The sequence below is a fragment of the Gobio gobio genome (assembly GCF_949357685.1).
Source record: "Gobio gobio genome assembly, chromosome: 24".
Taxonomy (NCBI): domain Eukaryota; kingdom Metazoa; phylum Chordata; class Actinopteri; order Cypriniformes; family Gobionidae; genus Gobio; species Gobio gobio.
Window position 1 is genome coordinate 24,179,644 of NC_137120.1, and position 19,354 is coordinate 24,198,997.

Below are 19,354 nucleotides of genomic sequence, written 5' to 3' on the forward strand. Positions count from 1 at the left end.
CTGGAACTAAGGGGCCAAGCCCAACCCCTGAAAAATAACCCCACACCATAATCCCCCCTCCACCAAACTTTACACATGGCAGAATGCAGTCAGGCAAGTACTGATCTCCTGGCAACCGCCAAAACCAGACTCATCTATTGGATTGCCAGACAAAGCGTGATTCATCACTCCAGAGAACACGTCTCCACTGCTCTAGAGTCCAGTGGCGGCGTGCTTTACACCACTGCATCAGACACTTTGCATTGCACTTGGTGATGTAAAGCTTGGATGCAGCTGTTCGGCCATGGAAACCCATTCCATGAAGCTCTACGCACTGTTCTTGAGCTAATCTGAAGGCCACATGAAGTTTGGAGGTCTGTAGCTATTGACTGCAGAAAGTTGGCGACTTGACCCACTCTGTGATTTTACGTGGCCTACCACTTCCTAGCCGAGTTGCTATTGTTCCCAATTGCTTCCACTTTGTTATAATACCACTAACAGTTGACTGTGGACTATTTAGTAGTGAGGAAATTTCACGAATATATATATAAAAAATATAATATAATATACTATAAACAGGTTAGTTATAGTTTAGAGTAGAAAACTTTATTCTTCAATGGTCATCCAGGTCTTGAAACACATTGATTTCCAATGTGGCCAATACATTTGAACAAGCTTTCATTTATCATAATATTTTACTTCTCAAAATAATTGACATGTTAAGAATTGTTATAAACAATACAAATCAGCTCAAACATCTGGTTTGGAAATGAACCAATGGAAATTATCTAAAAAATAAAAAATAAATCATTCTGCCATCTGGGAGTGAGATGCACTTTTAATGTTGGAGAAAAGTCTTTGAGGGCAGAAGGGTGTCACCCTGCTCTGATTGGAGGTGCTCCACCGCGGGCGAGAGAGGAGATGGGCTTCACTGCTCGTTTTGTTGGCTGTCTGTGATGGAGGTCACGGCACCCTGGCCTTTGTTGACGTCACTGATACAGGCCCACTGCCCGTCCACTGATTCCTTCCACAGGGTTACCTATGAGCAAAAGTCAAACAATGAACACATTTCTTTAATGCTTGAATGATCGCTTTAAATAAAACATCACCAGGTTAGAAGCTGTTAGGAAAAAGAAAGCATCACATCTTCCAATTCCAGTGACAGTGAAGCAATCTAAGGTGTGTTCACACTCGGCAGATTTGATTAAAACAAACCCTGGAGCGATTGCTCTGTTAGTGCGGTTCATTTGAATAAGTGTGAACGTTCATCCGAACCCTAATGTGCACCAAACAAGCTGACCAAGACGCTGAAAAGATGGGTCTCACTCCAAACAAACTCGCTTCCAAACAAACTCTGGTGTGGTTCATCTGAAATATTTACACAACACGGACCAAAGACATGTAAACGAACCAAAAACAAGACAGGTCACAAAATGAGACCCTAAAAAGGTCAGAATGCAAATGCTTGCCTGTTTTTCTGGTTAGTCGTGATGTTTCCCATCACAGTTCAGTACAGGCATCAGAACAGTGTCTCCTCACAGCTGATCTTGGTTTGTGTGTGACAGAGGGATTCTTGCCGCTGTTTTGACTCCTTTACACATTTTATAAGCTCTTCACGAGTTCTAAGCTGGTTAAAATGCCATCATATGTAGCTACACACACATAACAAGCACATTTAGCCCAGCACACAGCATTGTTTCGGTATGTTCCATCTCAAAATATACATCATAAAAGCTGTTTGTTTTGTATGTGCTCGTTGTGTGCGTAGCTACATATGATGGCTGTAGGAGCCTAAATGCAGTTGATAGATAATGTTAATTTATGCGTTAAAGAGTAATTTACATGATTCATTTACAGTGGCATGAAAAAGTATGTGAACCGCTTGCAGAATCTGTGAAAATGGGAATAATTTTAACTAAATAAGAGAGCTCATACAAAATGCATGTTCTTTTTTTATTTAGTACTGTTCTGAATAAGATAATTTACATAAAAAATGTTTAGATATAGTCCACAAGACAAAAAAAATAGCTGAATTTATTAAAATAACCCTGACAAAAAGTTTTTGAACCATTGATTCTCAGTGCTGTGTGTCGTTCCCTGGATGATCCACGGCTGTTTATTTGTTTTGTGATGGTTGTTCACGAGTCCCTTGTTTGTCCTGAGCAGTTCATCAGTGAATGTTTGAACCTTTTTTAGTAGTTGTGTTTGACTCCCTCAATTGTCCTCAGTGTGAAAAGATGGATCTTAAAAATCATACAGTCATTGCTGGAGAGGGTTCAAATATGAAAAAGAGGCTGGAAAACTGAAGAATGTGCAGGACCTGGAGGATTTTTCTGAAGAACATTGGGCAGTTTAACTGCTCAGGACAAACTAGGGACTCGTGAACAACCATCACAAAACAAAAAAACAGCCGTGGATCATCCAGGGAACGAGAAACAGCACTGAGAATCAATGGTTCATAAACTTTTTATCAGGGTATTTTAATAAATTCAGCTATTTTCTTGTCTTGTGGACTATAAAGTGAGGAAAATAAACTTTAAAAAAAAGGTCCACTGTTGGAGCAATCATTAGAAAATGGAAGAAGCTAAACATGACTGTCAATCTCCCTCAGACTGGGGCTCCATGCAAGATCTCACCTCGTTGGGTCTCAATGATCCTAAGAAAGGTGAGAAATCAGCCCAGAACTACACGGGAGGAGCTGGTCAATGACCTGAGAAGAGCTGGGACCACCGTTTCCAAGGTTACTTTTGGTAATACACTAAGACGTCATGGTTTGAAATCATGCATGGCACGGAAGGTTCCCCTGCTTAAACCAGCACATGTCCAGACCCGTCTTAAGTTTGCCAATGACCATTTGGATGATCCAGAGGAGTCATGGGAGAAAGTCATGTGGTCAGATGAGACCAAAATATAACTTTTTGGTCATAATTCCACTAAACGTGTTTGGAGGAAGAAGAATGATGAGTACCATCCCAAAAACACCATCCCTACTGTGAAGCATGGGGGTGGTAGCATCATGCTTTGGGGGTGTTTTTCTGTACATGGGACAGGGCGACTGCACTATATTAAGGAGATGATGACCAGGGCCATGTATTGCGAGATTTTGGGGAACAACCTCCTTCCCTCAGTTAGAGAATTGAAGATGGGTCGAGGCTGGGTCTTCCAACATGACAATGACCCGAAGCACACATCCAGGATAACCAAGGAGTGGCTCTGTAAGAAGCATATCAAGGTTCTGGCATGGCCTAGCCAGTCTCCAGACCTAAACCCGATAGAGAATCTTTGGAGGGAGTTCAAACTCCGTGTTTCTCAGCGACAGGCCAGAAACCTGACTGATCGATTCTGCGGTGATCGATTCTGTGTGGAGGAGTGGGCCAAAATCCCTCCTGCAGTGTGTGCAAATCTGGTGAAAAACTACAGGAAACGTTGGCTACTGTACCAAATATTAACATTGATTTTCTCAGGTTTTCAAATACTTATTTGCAGCTGTATCATACAAATAAATAGTTAAAAAATCATCCATTGTGATTTCTGGATTTTTTTTTTTTTGATTATGTCTCTCACAGTGGACATGCACCTACGATGACAATTTCAGACCCCTCCATGATTTCTAAGTGGGAGACCTTGCAAAATAGCAGGGTGTTCAAATACTTATTTTCCTCACTGTATGTAAACATTTTTTATGTAAAATATCTTATTCAGGACTGTACTAAATAAAAAATAACATGCATTTTGTATGATCCCTCTAATTTAGTTAAATTTATTTCCATTTTCACAGATTCTGCAAGCGGTTCACATACTTTTTCATGCCACTGTATGTGGAGGAAATTGTAGGGAATATTTGCAGTATCTACATTCAGTTAATATTTACAGTAATACAAGGAGTTAATTGTGTAATTATCTAAAATGTGGGTGGATAATTTAGAGTGCATTTATATTACATTGGTGATATTTTGGAATAGAGGACTGTTATCGAATTTTACCTTTAACCACATACACCTTTAATTGCGGGGAATACTCTCACGAGTATTGTGAGGGGAAGTTGTAAAGTTATCTGAGTCAGGCAAGCAGAGAGTGGAGCCTCACAGTTTTTTGACCTTTTCTCTCTCTATTCCCTTTTTTTATTTTCTGTAATATTCTTGTGATTATGTTTTTTGTTGCCAAACGAGTAAACGGATTCATTTTTGCACGAGTGGTTCTGTGGATTTATTGATGTGGATTTGGACGAAGAGAATGGAGAAAGTGTCAAGCTAGGGCTTCATTCAGCGGAAACCTACAATGGTATTTTGACCAGCTGAGAACTCTTGAAGAGCTTATAAGATGTGTAAAGGAGTCAAAACTGCGGCAGACACACAAATGAAGATCTGCTGCGAGGAGACAGCGTTCTGACGCCTGTACTGAACTGTGAAGGACAACATCATGACTATGACGAGAAAAAACACGTATGCTTGAGCATTCTGTCCTTTTAAGGTCACATCTTGTCAAATCGTGTCGTGTTTTTGGTTCGTTTACATGTCTTTGGTCAGTGTTGCGTTCATATTTTAGTTGAACCGTACCAGAGTTCATTTGGAAGCGGACGGAGACCCATCTTTTCAGAAGGTCTCGCAGCGTTCACACTTATTCAAATGAACCAAACTAACAAAGCAATCGCACCAGAATTCCTTTTAATCAAACCAATTATGCCAAGTGTGAACACACACCCAAAATGTATCATTTTCCAGTCCCTCCAGAAAAACGCGATTATACGATCACATGATTTAACGCATAATCAGCTAAAGTCCCCGCATTTTTTCAAATACGATGCACTCTCGCAGCATAAATTGCCTATTTCCGCGTGCAAAATATGCGGGGCTAGCATGATTTCATAATCCCTGCATTTTCGTTGCAAAAAAGTCATATATATTAGCAGAAAGTTGAAAATGTTCGTTTACTTCACACAAGAGCCGCCATTTCCCCCTATTGCCATGGGAATGTTTTGAAGTGACGTAATTACCCGACGTGAACATCATCGAAAAGCTGCAAACCCCGTGGTGAAACCATAGATATCCGTGAAACTATGTTGAAGCACGCAAATTCCCATTTGCCAACAAAAATAACAGCAAAAGACCGCGCAAAGCAGTTTCCCGGTGTGTTGACCGATTAAAAAAAAACAGCATCATGAAGCTTCGAAGCATTATGAATCAGTGAGTCGATTCAGCGGTTTGGATCGCCAAAGTCACGCATTTCAGCAGTTTGGCGGTTTGACACGCGATTCAAACCGCTGAATCGACTCGCTGATTCATAACGCTTCAAAGCTTCATGATGCTGTTTTTTGAAATCGGTCATCACTATATAAGTCGTTATTTAGGTTTTTTTCGCGCACAAAAACTATTCTCGTCGCTTCATAAAGTTATTGTAGAACCACTGTAGTGAGATAGACTTTGTAACGACATCTTTAGTACCTTTTATGGGTCTTGAGAATGTAAAGTGCATTGTGCCAATGGAGGCCTTTCTGAGCCATCGGATTTCAACTAAAATATTCATTTGTGTTCCGAAGTCTTACGGGTGTCCAACGACATGAGGGGAAGTCATTAATGACAGAATTTTCATTTTTGGGTGAACTAACCCTTTAAGAGATTGCACTTTGTGCATTGGAAGCACTCAAATGCCTGTTTTGTATAGCTACCTCTGTAAAACAGGAAGTTATTTATTCATTTTTTTCAGAAGTTGTAGCATATTCCTTTGGTAAAGCTACAGAACTTGTTTGACTCAATGTTTTGTAAATTTGAGCCATGGGTTTATTGAGGTCTTCAATAAAACAAGATGAGAACTTAAATATTTCCAGCACTTTCTGTGATGTAGTGCTTTTCTCTTTTTCATCAAACCGCAGTTTTTGCAAGTTCCCGCAATTTTATCGCATAAAACTGCATAAATATCCCGCATTTTCCATCGCATTTTTTAAGAAAACGTGCCGCATAATCAAGGATTTTTGCCCGCAATCATCACAAAAAAGCCGCATTTTTCTGGAAGGACTGATTGTCTTTTTTGGTCCGGACCAAAACAGTCAAGAGAACCCCAACTACAAGTGTGATCATCTACTCTATTTTTGTAGTGATAAATAAAACAAGGGTTATTGGAGTATGTTTTACAAGAAAATACCATTTGATACTTGTTGATACCAAATACCATGTTGATACTTGTGGTCTCTTTATAATTGTCGGAGAAATTTACTAACAATGCCTCAGTGAAAATTGTTTCTACACAATTACGGCGAGCTAACAAGGCATCGAACATGCCTCCAAGAATCACTGCGTACACACCATTAGTAAAAAAAAGTGCCTACTTTAGCTCTCCAGAAGCACCTAAAAAAGACTGTATTTAACCTGTGTGTATTTTCAAAGTCCTTTTGCATTATTAAGCTGTCTGTTTTATAAATGCATCAGATAATGGCACGTTTGTCTGAGAGTAAATGGCTCGACCCGCCGCTTGCCGCCGTGAATAATTACAAGCCAGAGCATCTCACCGAAAGCGCAACAACAACCCAGTCTTCATTTAAATAAGAGGCGATGTCGGGGACCGAGTGCTGGGTGATATAACCTCAGTCATTAATTCCTGAACCTGAGAGTGCTTTAATACTCAGGCACTGTAAAATGAGTAATGATGCTGGGTAAATCGCTGCTCTGCAGGGCTGTAAGCTGCCCACATGCTCCAACAGCAGCATCCTTATTCTGTAATCCCACAGGGACAAGAGCCAAAGACTGTCAACATAAGTTTCATGGTGAAAAGTCAATGAATCACAATGTCAAAGCACATTCATGGCCTGTCCTTTAGATGGTGAGTGGGTGAATCATGTTTGAGTTTGACGCACAACCAATATACAGTGTTAATATCACAATGAGTGAGCTTTTTATTTGTCATTGGACTAGTTTGATGATGCATTCTTGAGAATGAGTGTTAAAACAGTCTATTAGCACCTGCTATTTAACTTCAAAAGCAAAAAAGATGCACGGTTCATATTCGTATTATACAGTCAAATTCATATTAGGGCTGTCGCGATAACCGCAATATTGTATTACCACGAGACTGACAAGCCAACGCAGAGGAATTCAAGCAACAGTTATATTCAAGTGTTTTTTTCAAGGCTATGCCCTTCTTGTTTTGCACTTCGTGCAGGTGTATTGAATGCTGCTGTTTTCAAGAAAAGCCAAAGCTTTGTCGTATTATCCTTTTAACGTTTAAGGGTATTTCTAAAGAATGGCATCAGCGCTGGTAAATGCATTGAATCAATGCCATTGATCTCTATTAAGTGAAGGATGAGGCTCCCCAAGTGCATCAATGAGCCTTGGCCGCCCATGACCCTGTCGCGTGTTCCTTCCTTTGACCACTTTTGATAGATACTGACCACTGCAGACTGGGAACACCCCACAAGAGCTGCAGTTTTGGAGATGCTCTGACCCAGTCGTCTAGCCATCACAATTTTGCCCATTTTTCCTGCTTCTAACACATCAACTTTGAGGACAAAATGTTCACTTGCTGCCTAATATATCCCACCCACTAACAGGTGCCGTGATGAAGAGATAATCAGTGTTATTCACTTGTCATAATGTTATGCCTGATCGGTGTAACAATAGCCTAACGAGCCCTATGAAGACCCTTATTTTGACATTCTCTTCTGTTTACTTCTCTTTCTGTTTCAACGCTGTTTTGTTTCGGTTTTTGTGCCCGCTGACACATAGTAACACTTATTAATATAGCAATAAATAAATAAATGACGATAATACCGCATATCGCGCTATTGAGCCACTCAAAATTACCGCAAGGGAAATCCCTTCACCGCGACAGCCCTACTTCATTTATTAAAAAGCAAAAAATAGTATGCAAGTCAAATATATTTGGGTAAACATTGCTTACTCTTATAATACTGTATATTGGTGGATATAAATAAAATTATAAAATACTGTAATTTAAAAAAAAAAATTTGTAGTTTCGCAGTAGATATATACATATTAGGGCTGTAACAATTTGACCAAAAATAAACATCTTAATTTAACATTTTACCTCAATTACGATTTTTTGAGTGTTCGTGTGTCACAATATATCAGGCATTAGTTCAACATAATACACAACTGATGGTCTAAAATTGCTTCAATGTTCAAAATGGCAGCCTTAAAACATACAAATGACAAAGCTTTGTGAGGATGCAAGTGAAAGTGATCTGGCGCGCGTTGTCAGAGACACGACGCGGCTCTCTGTGGCACAGAAAAAAGCTCATGAGCACTGAACGGAAGTTTTCCATAACTTTGTTCTTGAATAGTGCACAAACTGGCAAGCCTTTAAACTCATTTAATTGACAAACTTCATGAGGATGGCAAGTGAAAGTGATCTGGCTTCGAGGCTTGCGCGCGCCATCTCTGTGTGTGTATCAGCGCATATAAGAACGCGATTAACTTGCGTGTATAAACTGTGTAAAACATGCAATTACCATAGTAATTCTGAGCATCTATAAATAAAGATAACTGCTCCTGCATCTTTTCGAAAACCGAAATAACCGACATGGGAAAATTACGTCGGTTAGAGGTTCTAAATTTCGGTTTCGATTAGTTTTCGTCCAGCCCTAAAGACATATGTATATATCTATACATTACCGTTCAAAAAGTTGTGGTTAGTATGATTTTTTTTTTTAAAGAACTTAATTCTCATATTAAGCAAGAATGCATTAAATTGATCGAAAGTGACAGTAAATACATTTATAATGTTACAAAATATTTCTATTTCAAATAAATGCTGCTCTTTCGAACTTTCCATTTATTAAAGAATCCTTAGAAAAAGTATAGTTTAAACAAAAATATTTTCAATGTTGATAAGAATAAGAAGAAATGTTCCTTGAGCATCAAATCATCATATTAGAATGATTTCTGAAGGATCATGTGACACTGTAATTTAATCCTGTGATCAAAGCTGAATTTTCAGTATCATTACTCCAGTCTTCATTTTACAATATATTGAAATAGAAAACTGTTATTTTAAATTGTAAAAATATTTCACAATATTACTGTTTTTACTGTATTTTTGCTCAAATAAATGCAGTGAACCTACATTTTTCAACTAAATATCCAAATAAAACTAATTAGTAAACCAAATTAACCATACAGGGAGTGCAGAATTATTAGGCACGTTGATTTTCTGATCATATTTTTTTTCCAGGCACATTTGACCAATTCCAAACCACAGTAATCCTAATAACTACTATTGATTTAGTATTTAATAATGTATAAGTGATATATAATTGTTCATGAAGGCTGGAAATGAAAATCACCTTATATTCAGGTGTGCAGAATTATTAGGCATGTTTTCTTTTACAGATAAATTGAGCCAAAAAAGAGATTTAACTCAGACTGAAAAGTCAAAAAGTATTAAATGCCCATGAGAAGGATGCAATACTAATGCAATACTAGACATTGCAGTTAAGGCATGACCATTGGACAGTGAAATGCTCGTTGGGTCAGCAGGGTCAGACAAAAACAGGTGGTGAAGAAAAGACACCTGTTAACTGCAAAAGAATTAAGAATTAAGGTGAAGAATTACGGGTGAAACCATCAGGAACCCTTTAGTCTCCAGCGCCACCATTTTCCAAAGCTGCAACCTACCTGGAGTCTCCAGAAGTGCAAGGTGTCAGGATCTCAGAGACTTCAGTTAGGTAAAGAATCCTAAAAAATGACCCCCACTAGATAAGAATCACAAGCTGAAGTGTTGTAAAATACATGAAGAAGGTTTTTTTATAGGCTTTATGGACAGATAGGTTGAGAGTGACTCTTGAAGGACCAGCACCACATCCTCTTGCACCACTGTTTGAAGAATTCATCTTCCAGAATCTGGCAGTACGTTTTGGGAGTTCATTTTTAGTCCATCTCTGCAAAACGGACTTCAGGATGGACTAAAATGAACTCCCAAAACGCACTGCCAGATTCTGGAAGATGAATTCTTCAAACAGTGGTACTAGAGGATGTGGTGCTGGTCCTTCAAGAGTCATTCTCAACCTATAAAACCTATAAAGCCTATAAAAAAGCAGGCTTCATGTATTTTACAACACTTCAGCTTGTGATTCTTATCTAGTGGGGGTCATTTTTTAGGATTCTTTACCTAACTGAAGTCTATGAGATCCTGACACCTTGCACTTCTGGAGACTCCAGGTAGGTTGCAGCTTTGGAAAATGGTGGCGCTGGAGACTAAAGGGTTCCTGATGGTTTCACCCTTAATTCTTCACCTTAATTCTTAATTCTTTTGCGGTTAATAGGTGTCTTTTCTCCGCCACATGTTTTTATCTGACCCTGCTGACCCAACGAGCATTTCACTGTCCAATGGTCATGCCTTAACTGCAATGTCTAGTATTGCATTAGTATTGCATCCTTCTCATGGGCATTTAATACTTTTGGACTTTTCAGTCTGAGTTAAATCTCTTTTTTGGCTCAATTTATCTGTAAAAGAAAACATGCCTAATAATTCTGCACACCTGAATATAAGGTGATTTTAATTTCCAGCCTTCATGAACAATTATATATCACTTATACATTATTAAATACTAAATCAATAGTAGTTATTAGGATTACTGTGGTTTGGAATTGGTCAAATGTGCCTGGAAAAAAAATATGATCAGAAAATCAACGTGCCTAATAATTCTGCACTCCCTGTATAAACTAAATTACTGATCTAATTACTAATCTAATGCCCACTTTGTCACTGTATGAAAATTGAAATGAGCTAGATGACATCACCATTGTCTCCGGAGCGGCTGTACGGCCGAATAAAATTCTGTTGCATTATTTTCCTGTTTAACACTGTGAAGCTGCTTTGAAACAATCTGCATTGTAAAAAGCGCTATATAAATAAAGTTGACTTGACTTGAACCGGAAACTTCTTGCAAAAACATTAAAAAATGTTATGTTACAAATGTTTGCATTTGTGTTCTACAGAAGAAAGTCGTAAGCATTTGGAACAACACAAGAGTGAATAAATTATGAAATTAAATCAATATTTGACAGGTACATACTTTGTTGTCCCCTCCTGACACAGCCAGGATGTTTCCTGTGATGGACCAGCTCACGTGCCACACCACGTCGTTGAATTTGTGAAGAAGTTTGGCAGTCCAGGTGTTACCGGCTGGGTCGTCACACGTCCAGATAAACACACGACCATCCTATGTTATAATATATTATAACATAATATAATAGATGTATGCGTAATGCAGGCGGTATTATACAACGCAACTTATATTGCATTCGGAATCAAAACACTTTGGCGTTGTTACCGCCATGCTCTACTGTTTGAGCTACAGGAATAAAATACAAATTTACGTCAATTGTATTTTTATTATAATTATCGTTTACATTGACACTTGAAGAGCCACCCAGTGCAATATTTTGAGTTAAGCACTTGGCTGTGATTACCTGTGAGCAGCTGGCAATTGTGCTGGAGGGCAGACCAATGGAAGGAGCCCAGCCAACATCTCTCACCCAATCACTGTGCGCCTCCAGTTTCTGGTCCTCTTTCCATTGGCCGTCCTCTTCTCTGGGGAGAAAGTATGAATGTCAGCACATAACTTGACGCAAAGACGTTGAAAGGCACTGTATTTCCTAATCAAATAATAATAGAAATTCCATTTTCACTTTTGAGTGAACCATTCTTTTAAAGTGCCCCATATTATGCTTTTTTCAGATATTACCTTTCATTCAGTGTGTAATAAATGTTTGTGAATGTAAAAGGTGTTAAAGATTGAAGTACATGACAATTAAAGTTGTCTCCTAAAAAAACAAATCTCAGAATTGCCTTTAGAGGGATTTTAAGTAAACATTGTCACGCATGTCCTTCTCGCCGCTGTTTCCTGATTTCCTGGTTTATAGAAAAATTACTCAGAGTCGCCCACTGTCGTTTAAAAAAATAGCCCAACGGCGTATGCTGCTGTTTGCACGGTAAAATAAACCAATGAAAGAAAAAAAAAAAGGTGTCTTTTTTTTAATGGGTCACAGACACTCGTCAATTGTATTTTTATTTAATGCCAATTCAATATTATAATCTTATCAGTTAACTGTTAATGAGCGGCGGTTGTCGGTTGGGAAAATTAACCGAAATGAGAATCCCTAGCTGTAAGTGGTAGACTAATCACAACAGATTGGGCCGTCTGACCAATCAGAGCAGAGTTGGATCTCGGAAAGGAGGGGTATAGAGAGACTCTTTGAGAAAGGAGGTGATGTGCAATGTATATTATGAGATAATTAGTGTTATTGGTGAGTGTTATTTAACTTTTGATGCATGTATATCTATTGTAGGAGACCTTCAAAATAAAATTAGAAATAGCATAATGGGATTTAGAAAAAGAAATAGCATTTTACATATTATTGGCTAATTTGATAATGCTGTCAGCACCAATAAGAATGTAGCACTCTCAGCACCATTATAATATATTTAAATATATTTTCAGCATAATCTTTTTTTTATTATTCTGTTAAATTCTGTGTGGGTCTATTTATGACCAAGTGTAGTAGCTGACAGCAGGTGCTCGTCACTGTGCACTGTAAAATAAGGGCTGCACTCACTTCCACAGCTTGACCAGATTGTCACAGCCTCCAGACACAAATCTCTTGATGTAGTTGGGCTTCTGTCCTGTTGGCTGCTCAATAAGACTTCCTGGGACAACAGCTGGGGCCCAACTCACAGCGTTACAGCCGATCTGCCATAAAGAAACCATGTAAAAACTCAAAGAACAGGATGAAGTACAATAAATTAGGTCAGCCTTGTATGTCGTATACCATACTCGACAGAAGCCTCTATATTGAATGTATTGTCCAATCAGCAAATATTTGATTTATAATCATGTTGGGCAATCAATTAATCACGATTAATCGCATTAAAATAAAAGTTTGTGTTTACATAATATATGTGTGTACTATGTGTGATTATTATGTATAGGCCTATATAAATACACAGACATGCATGTATATTTTTAAGAAATGTTCATATATAAAATATTGATATTTATATACAAGATAAATTATATAAATATATATACACAGTATATGCAAATATTTCTTAAAATTATACATGAAGGAGAGTGTATTTATTATTGAGTAATATTAAGTTAATACATAAGTTATTAAGTAATATTAAAAGTTATGACTGTTTTTAAAAGCTCACGATCCACAGGGTCAAAACTGACCCGGGAATGCAAAAGGTGTTAACAGTTTTTGAATGCTTTACGAAGGTTAATCGAGCTTGATTTAAATAATTAAATTAAATACATTTAATAATCAAATGATTAACATTTGAGAGAACATCTGTAGAACTTGATGGGGTGGGTGCCACTGCTCTCAAATGTTAAAATTTAAGGAAAATGTAAGTTAATTTAATCATACATTTACTATTGTGTTGCTATTAAGTGCAGTAAATAATATTACATGTCTGTTTATGAGCAATTGAACACTGAGCTTGAATTGATATGCAGATCAAATTAACAGTAATGTTATAGGGAAAATTGTAATATTCTACTCTTATTAAACATTGTTCTTTTAAAGTATCACACTGAACTGACCGACAGCTTCAGTGATTATAATTGTTTTCTGTGTAATTCAGTCATAATTTGAAGAAAAGTTTTTTGTTTTTCGTTGTGACTTCCTACTTTTTCCCATATATAAAGGAGTGGTATATATATGAAGACTTCACATGCAAGATCCTTTCTTTAAAATTAGCATTTTTGTCAGGCTTCTATGTATAGGTTTCTACCCAAGTACCGGTACTTCTGAATGGGCTGAGGCTGGGATTTAGTGGGTTTGAACTTTGAAGTTAAAGTATTTTATGAACGTATACTTTATGTGGAGAGCATTCACTCAGTTATCTCATTTTTGACCGAAGTGGCTTTTAGAGACTTTTGCATCTGAACTCTTCATATACATTATAAGTGTCGTCCTCTCTGTTGCCCTCTTTTTAAAATAAGTGTGCTTGTTTGCCACAAAGTCGCCTACACCTTTAAACTTTTAGTTTTACAAATCATCACATTAAAAATAACATTAAAATTGGATATTTAGTACTTCCTCCTACGTCTAGCGCTGTCTGATTGCGCAATCCCAGTCCTTCCAGAAAAATGCGGCTTTTTTTTGTGATTGTTGCGGGCAAAAATCCTTGATTATGCGGCACGTTTTCTTAAAAAATGCGATGGAAAATGCGGGATATTTATGCAATTTTATGCGATAAAATTGCAGGAACTTGCAAAAACTGCGGTTTGATGAGAAAGAGAAAAAAAGCACTACATCACAGAAAGTGCTGGAATATTTAAGTTCTCATCTTGTTTTATTGAAGACCTTAATAATGGCTCAAATTTACAAAACATTTAGTCAATCAAGTTTTGTAGCTTTACAAAAGGAATATGCTACAACTTCAGAAAAAATTTATAAATAACTTCCTGTTTTACAGATGTCGCTATACAAAACAGACATTTGAGTGCTTCCAATGCACAAAGTGCAATCTCTTAAAGGGTTAGTTCACCTAAAAATGAAAATTCTGTCATTAATGACTTCCCTTTATGTTGTTGGACACAAATTAAGATATTTTAGTTGAATTCCGATGGCTCAGAAAGGCCTCCATTGGCACAATGTAAGACCCATAAAAGGTAGCCTACTAAAGACGTCGTTACAAAGTCCATCTCACTACAGTGGTTCTACAATAACTTTATGAAGCGACGATAATAGTTATTGTGTGCAAAAAAAACTAAATAACGACTTATATAGTGATGACTGATTTCAAAACACAGCATCATGATGCTATGAATCATCGAGTCGATTCATGATTCGGATCGCGTGTCAAACTGCTGAAATACGTGACTTTGGCGATCCAACCCGCTGAATCGACTCATTGATTCATAACGCTTCAAACCGCTGAATCAACTCATTGATTCATAACGCTTCAAACCGCTGAATCGACTCATTGATTCATAACGCTTCAAAGCTTCATGATGCTGTGTTTTGAAATCAGTCAGCACACAGGGAAACTGCTTTGCTCTTTTGCTGTTATTTTTGTTGGCCAATGGGAATTTGTGCTTCATCATGGTTTCACCGGTATCTATGGTTTCTCCACGGGGTTTGAAGCTTTTCGATGACGTTCGCGTCGGGTAATCACGTCACTTCAAAACGTTCCCATGGCAATAGGCGGAAATGGCGGCTCTTGTGTGAAGTAAACGAAAAATTTTCAACTTTCTGCTAATATATATGACTTTTTTTGCAACGAAAATGCGGGGATTATGAAATCATGATAGCCCCGCATAATTTATGCGGCGAAAGTGCGGCGTATTTGAAAAAATGCGGCCCCCGCATGAATACGCGGACTTTGGCTGATTATGCGTTAAATCACGCGATCGCATAATCACGTTTTTCTGGAGGGACTGCAATCCGTGGCCCGTCGCAGAGCAGCGCAAGAGGAGCAATTTAGGTTAAAAAAAGTATATAAATGTTTATTTTTTCTTGAAAATAACCAATGGTTTCACTAGATAAGACCCTATTCCTCAGCTGGGATTGCACAGAGCCTCTGAAGCCCTTCGAAGCACTTTGAAAATGAATTTTTTTGGACCTTCAACATTTTGGTTGCCATTTAAGTCTATTATGTGAAGAAAAATCATGGAATGTTTCTCATAAACTTAATTTCTTTTCAACTGAAGAGAGAAAGACACGAACATCTTAGATAAGATGGGGGTAAGGAAATTATAAGGACATTTTAATTTTAAAGGTCCCGTTCTTCGTGTTTTTTTGAAGCTTTGATTGTGTTTACAGTGTGCAATATAACGTGTTCATGTTTCGCGTGTTAAAAAACACAGTATTTTTCACACTATTTACTTATCTGTATACCGCTGTTTCCACTGTCCTAAAAACGGCTGGTGATTTCCTTGTTCTATAAAGTCCCTCCTTCAGAAACACGTAACGAGTTCTGATTGTGCAAGCGGTTCCTGTGCTGTGATTCGACCACAGCTTAGCGCACGTGAAAGCGGTTCCTGTGTTGTAATTTGACAGCAGCTTAGTGCACGTTGGAAAGGTCACGCCTCTTAACGGAGAGATGTATGCGTTCAATAATCTCTACAGCGTCCCTGGGAAAGCCAAACAAAGGTGATTTGACTCCTGGATGAAAATAACAGCGTCTCGATGACATGGCGATAAACACACTCAACGCAACAGTTCCTTTTCTCCACGCGACCGTCCGCTTCTCCACGTGGGACAGCAACAAGACCGCGCCCCCTTTTTCGCGTTTCTTTGTGGGCGGAGGTTAGTCTGTTCTACTGCTCTACTGACGTAATTAAAGAAGGAAGTACCAGGATGTAGTCCAAGCCAGCCGTTCGCTGTAGGCTTTGAAAGGGAACTTCTGTTAAATAAAATATCTCGCTTGGCATTGAACTTTGAGCTTTATAATTTTACAGGTATTATTTATGCTCTAACAGCAACATTACACACTAACTAAAGTTTGAACAATGGAATCGCGAAGAAGGGGACCTTTAAAGTGAACTAATCCTTTAACATTTCTTCAGAAAAAATCCTTCAGGTCCTGCAAATTAACCCTCTCCAGCAATGACTATGATTTTGAGATCCATCTTTTCACACTGAGGACAATTGAGGGACTCAAAAACAATTATTAAAAAAAAGGTTCAAACATTCACTGATGCATTAACAGCCGGGGAGGCGAAAACTTTTTGAATTTGGAAAACATCCAAGTATCTTCCATTGCTTCCGAAGGGCAGTACTAAATGAAAGAAATTGATAATTAAAATAAAAAAAATTTGGACATCTTCATACTGTTCAAAAGTTTTCACCCCCCCGGCTCTTAATGCGTCGTGTTTCCTTCTGGAGCATCAGTGAATGTTTCAACCTTTTTTAATAGTTGTGTTTGAGTCCCTCAATTGTCCTCAATGTGAAAAAATGGATCTCAAAATCATACAGTCCCTGCTAGAGAGGGTTTAAATATGCAGAAGATGCTGGTAAACTGAAGAATTTGCAGAACCTGGATGATTTGTTTGAAGAACATTGGGCAGTTTAACTGCTCAGAACAAACAAGGGACTAAAGAAATGTATGTAAAATATCTTATTCAGGACAGAACTAAAAAAATAATAATATGCATTTTGTATGATCTCTCTTATTTTGTAAAATTATTCACATTTTCACAGATTCTGCAAGCGGTTCACATACTTTTTCTTGCAACTGTAATATATATATATATATATATAATGTATTTTTTGTTTTTATTTTTTTTAAGATGTCATTTAAAGGCTAAACTCACTGTATGTGCATTGTTGATCTTCTTAATATCCCAGTGTCCATCTCCAGAACAGGTCAACACTGAAATCGCACCATCTGAGCTGCCACAGGCCAGAATCAACCCGAAGTCATACGGTCCCCAGCAAACAGAGTTCACTGCAGGAGAACCGAATGTGTGATTGCCCACAGCGGGATGAATTTCTACGTCACAGTGTTTGATATGAGAACCAAAAGCGTGAAGTTACCGGAGGAGTCGTGGCCTGTGTATTCATACATCTTATCCCAGGTGCCGTTCTCCTCCTTCCAGATGATCACCTTCCTGTCATAGGAGCAGGATGCCAGGAGGTTGCCGTACATGGGGTGAGCCCAGGCCACCTGCCACACGGGACCCTCATGGCTGCCATAAGAGAGTAAGAATTAGACTTAAAATCGACTCCATAGAAACCCTAGTTTTAGTTGCGTGCTTCACATACCCCCTCAGATCAGCCACAAGGATCTGCCCTCCGTTTTTGACGTCAAAGATCTTCACAGAGCGATCAGAGGAGCAGGTGGCCAGTCTGGTGCCGTAATAATCCATCTGAGCATCATGCTGGACACAGAATGACAAATCAGAGTCATAATGTTGAGAAAGATGCAGTTAAAGTAAAGATGGATGGAGATACTCACGATCATATCCTCATGCGAGGTGTCCACTGTGTTAATGACCGAAACCTGAAAGACACAAGAGCACAGATGTGCAAGAGTTCAAAAGTTTGAAAACATTACTATTTAAAATGTTTTTGAAAGAAGTCATGGTGCTCCTCAAGGCTGCTTTTATTTGATCAAAAATACTGAAAAATATGGTAATATTGTGAAATATTTCAATTTCAAATAATGGTTTTCTGTTTTAATATACTTTAAAATATAATTTGTTCCTGTGATCAAAGCTGAATTTTCAGCATCATTACTCCAGTCGTCAGTTTCACATGATCCTTCAGAAATCATGATGGTTTATTCTCAATGTTATACTTTTTTTTAAATAATAATATTATTTTATCCTCTGTTTACTTTTTTCAGGATCCATTAATAAATAAAATGTTAAAAAGCATTTATTCAAAACAGAATGCTTTTCTAACTATATATATATATATATATATATATATATATATATATATATATATATATATATATATATATATATATATATATATATATATATATATTTACTATCACTTTTGATTAATTTGACACATTCTTGCTGATTAAAAGTATTATTATTGCTCTCAAAAGTAGAAATTAAAAAAAACTACTGACCACCACAAACTTTTGAACGGTAGTGTATATTGTTACAAAATATTTTTATTTTAATAAAATGCTGTTCTTTTAAAACCTTTTATTCATCAATGAATCCTGAAAAAACTATCAAAAAAATATTGTTTCCAACATTGATAATAAACAGCATATTTGAATGATATTTTGGCGTTTTTTTCTGCTAATACTGATATAATATTAAATAATCATGTATGTAACTAACTGAATAAAATAGTTTTATCAATTGACAGCAGTAAATATAAATATAACACAACATTTAATTAGTTGATAGCTCATTAAACTCGGATCCAACATAGCCAAAACTGGCCGAGAATAATAATAGTTGAAAACCTGAACCAACATGGCATTTGTTAACGTAAGTTACATATTTAACATAATCAAAGATAATTGTTTTAAATTATCAGAGCTGTTTTATAAAGAGTTGAAAATCAAACCATATCTAAATAAGTCTTTTGACACGTAAAATACATTTCATTTCTCATCAGGTCATTTATTATGAAACTATAGAATCCGAACATAATCAACCCCAGTCAATAATGTAACACTCACCATATTTGCCTATATCCCTCCTACAAACTCCTTCAACGCCTTAAAAACGTTCTGATCTTTAGAAATGAAAATACTGATAATATTTCCGACGTGGCAGACTGACCGCTCAGTGCGGACTGTATTTCCGTTGCTAAAGTGTCCGGGTGGAACAAAAACAAGGTTCCGCTCAATTCTTCCGTCACCGTCCTGCAGTTCACATTGATTGCAGCAGAGGGCGGCAAAGCGATTCAAATTAATATCACCCATCTCTATTTAT

At 37.5% G+C, this 19,354-nt stretch overlaps 1 protein-coding gene across 1 annotated transcript; it reads right to left on the reverse strand.

Moving 5' to 3' along the window:
• Positions 1 to 563: 563 nt before the first annotated feature.
• sec13 (SEC13 homolog, nuclear pore and COPII coat complex component) lies at positions 564 to 19,243 on the reverse strand. Its single transcript, XM_079808372.1, has 9 exons — positions 19,099 to 19,243; positions 17,905 to 17,949; positions 17,712 to 17,827; positions 17,484 to 17,635; positions 17,261 to 17,394; positions 12,549 to 12,682; positions 11,403 to 11,523; positions 11,006 to 11,152; positions 564 to 1,018 (listed from the first exon to the last, which is right to left on the reverse strand). Exons 1-9 carry the CDS (start codon positions 19,099 to 19,101, stop codon positions 908 to 910), a joined length of 963 nt encoding a protein of 320 aa, XP_079664498.1. The 5' UTR covers positions 19,102 to 19,243; the 3' UTR covers positions 564 to 907.
• Between the last annotated feature and the right edge of the window lie 111 nt (positions 19,244 to 19,354).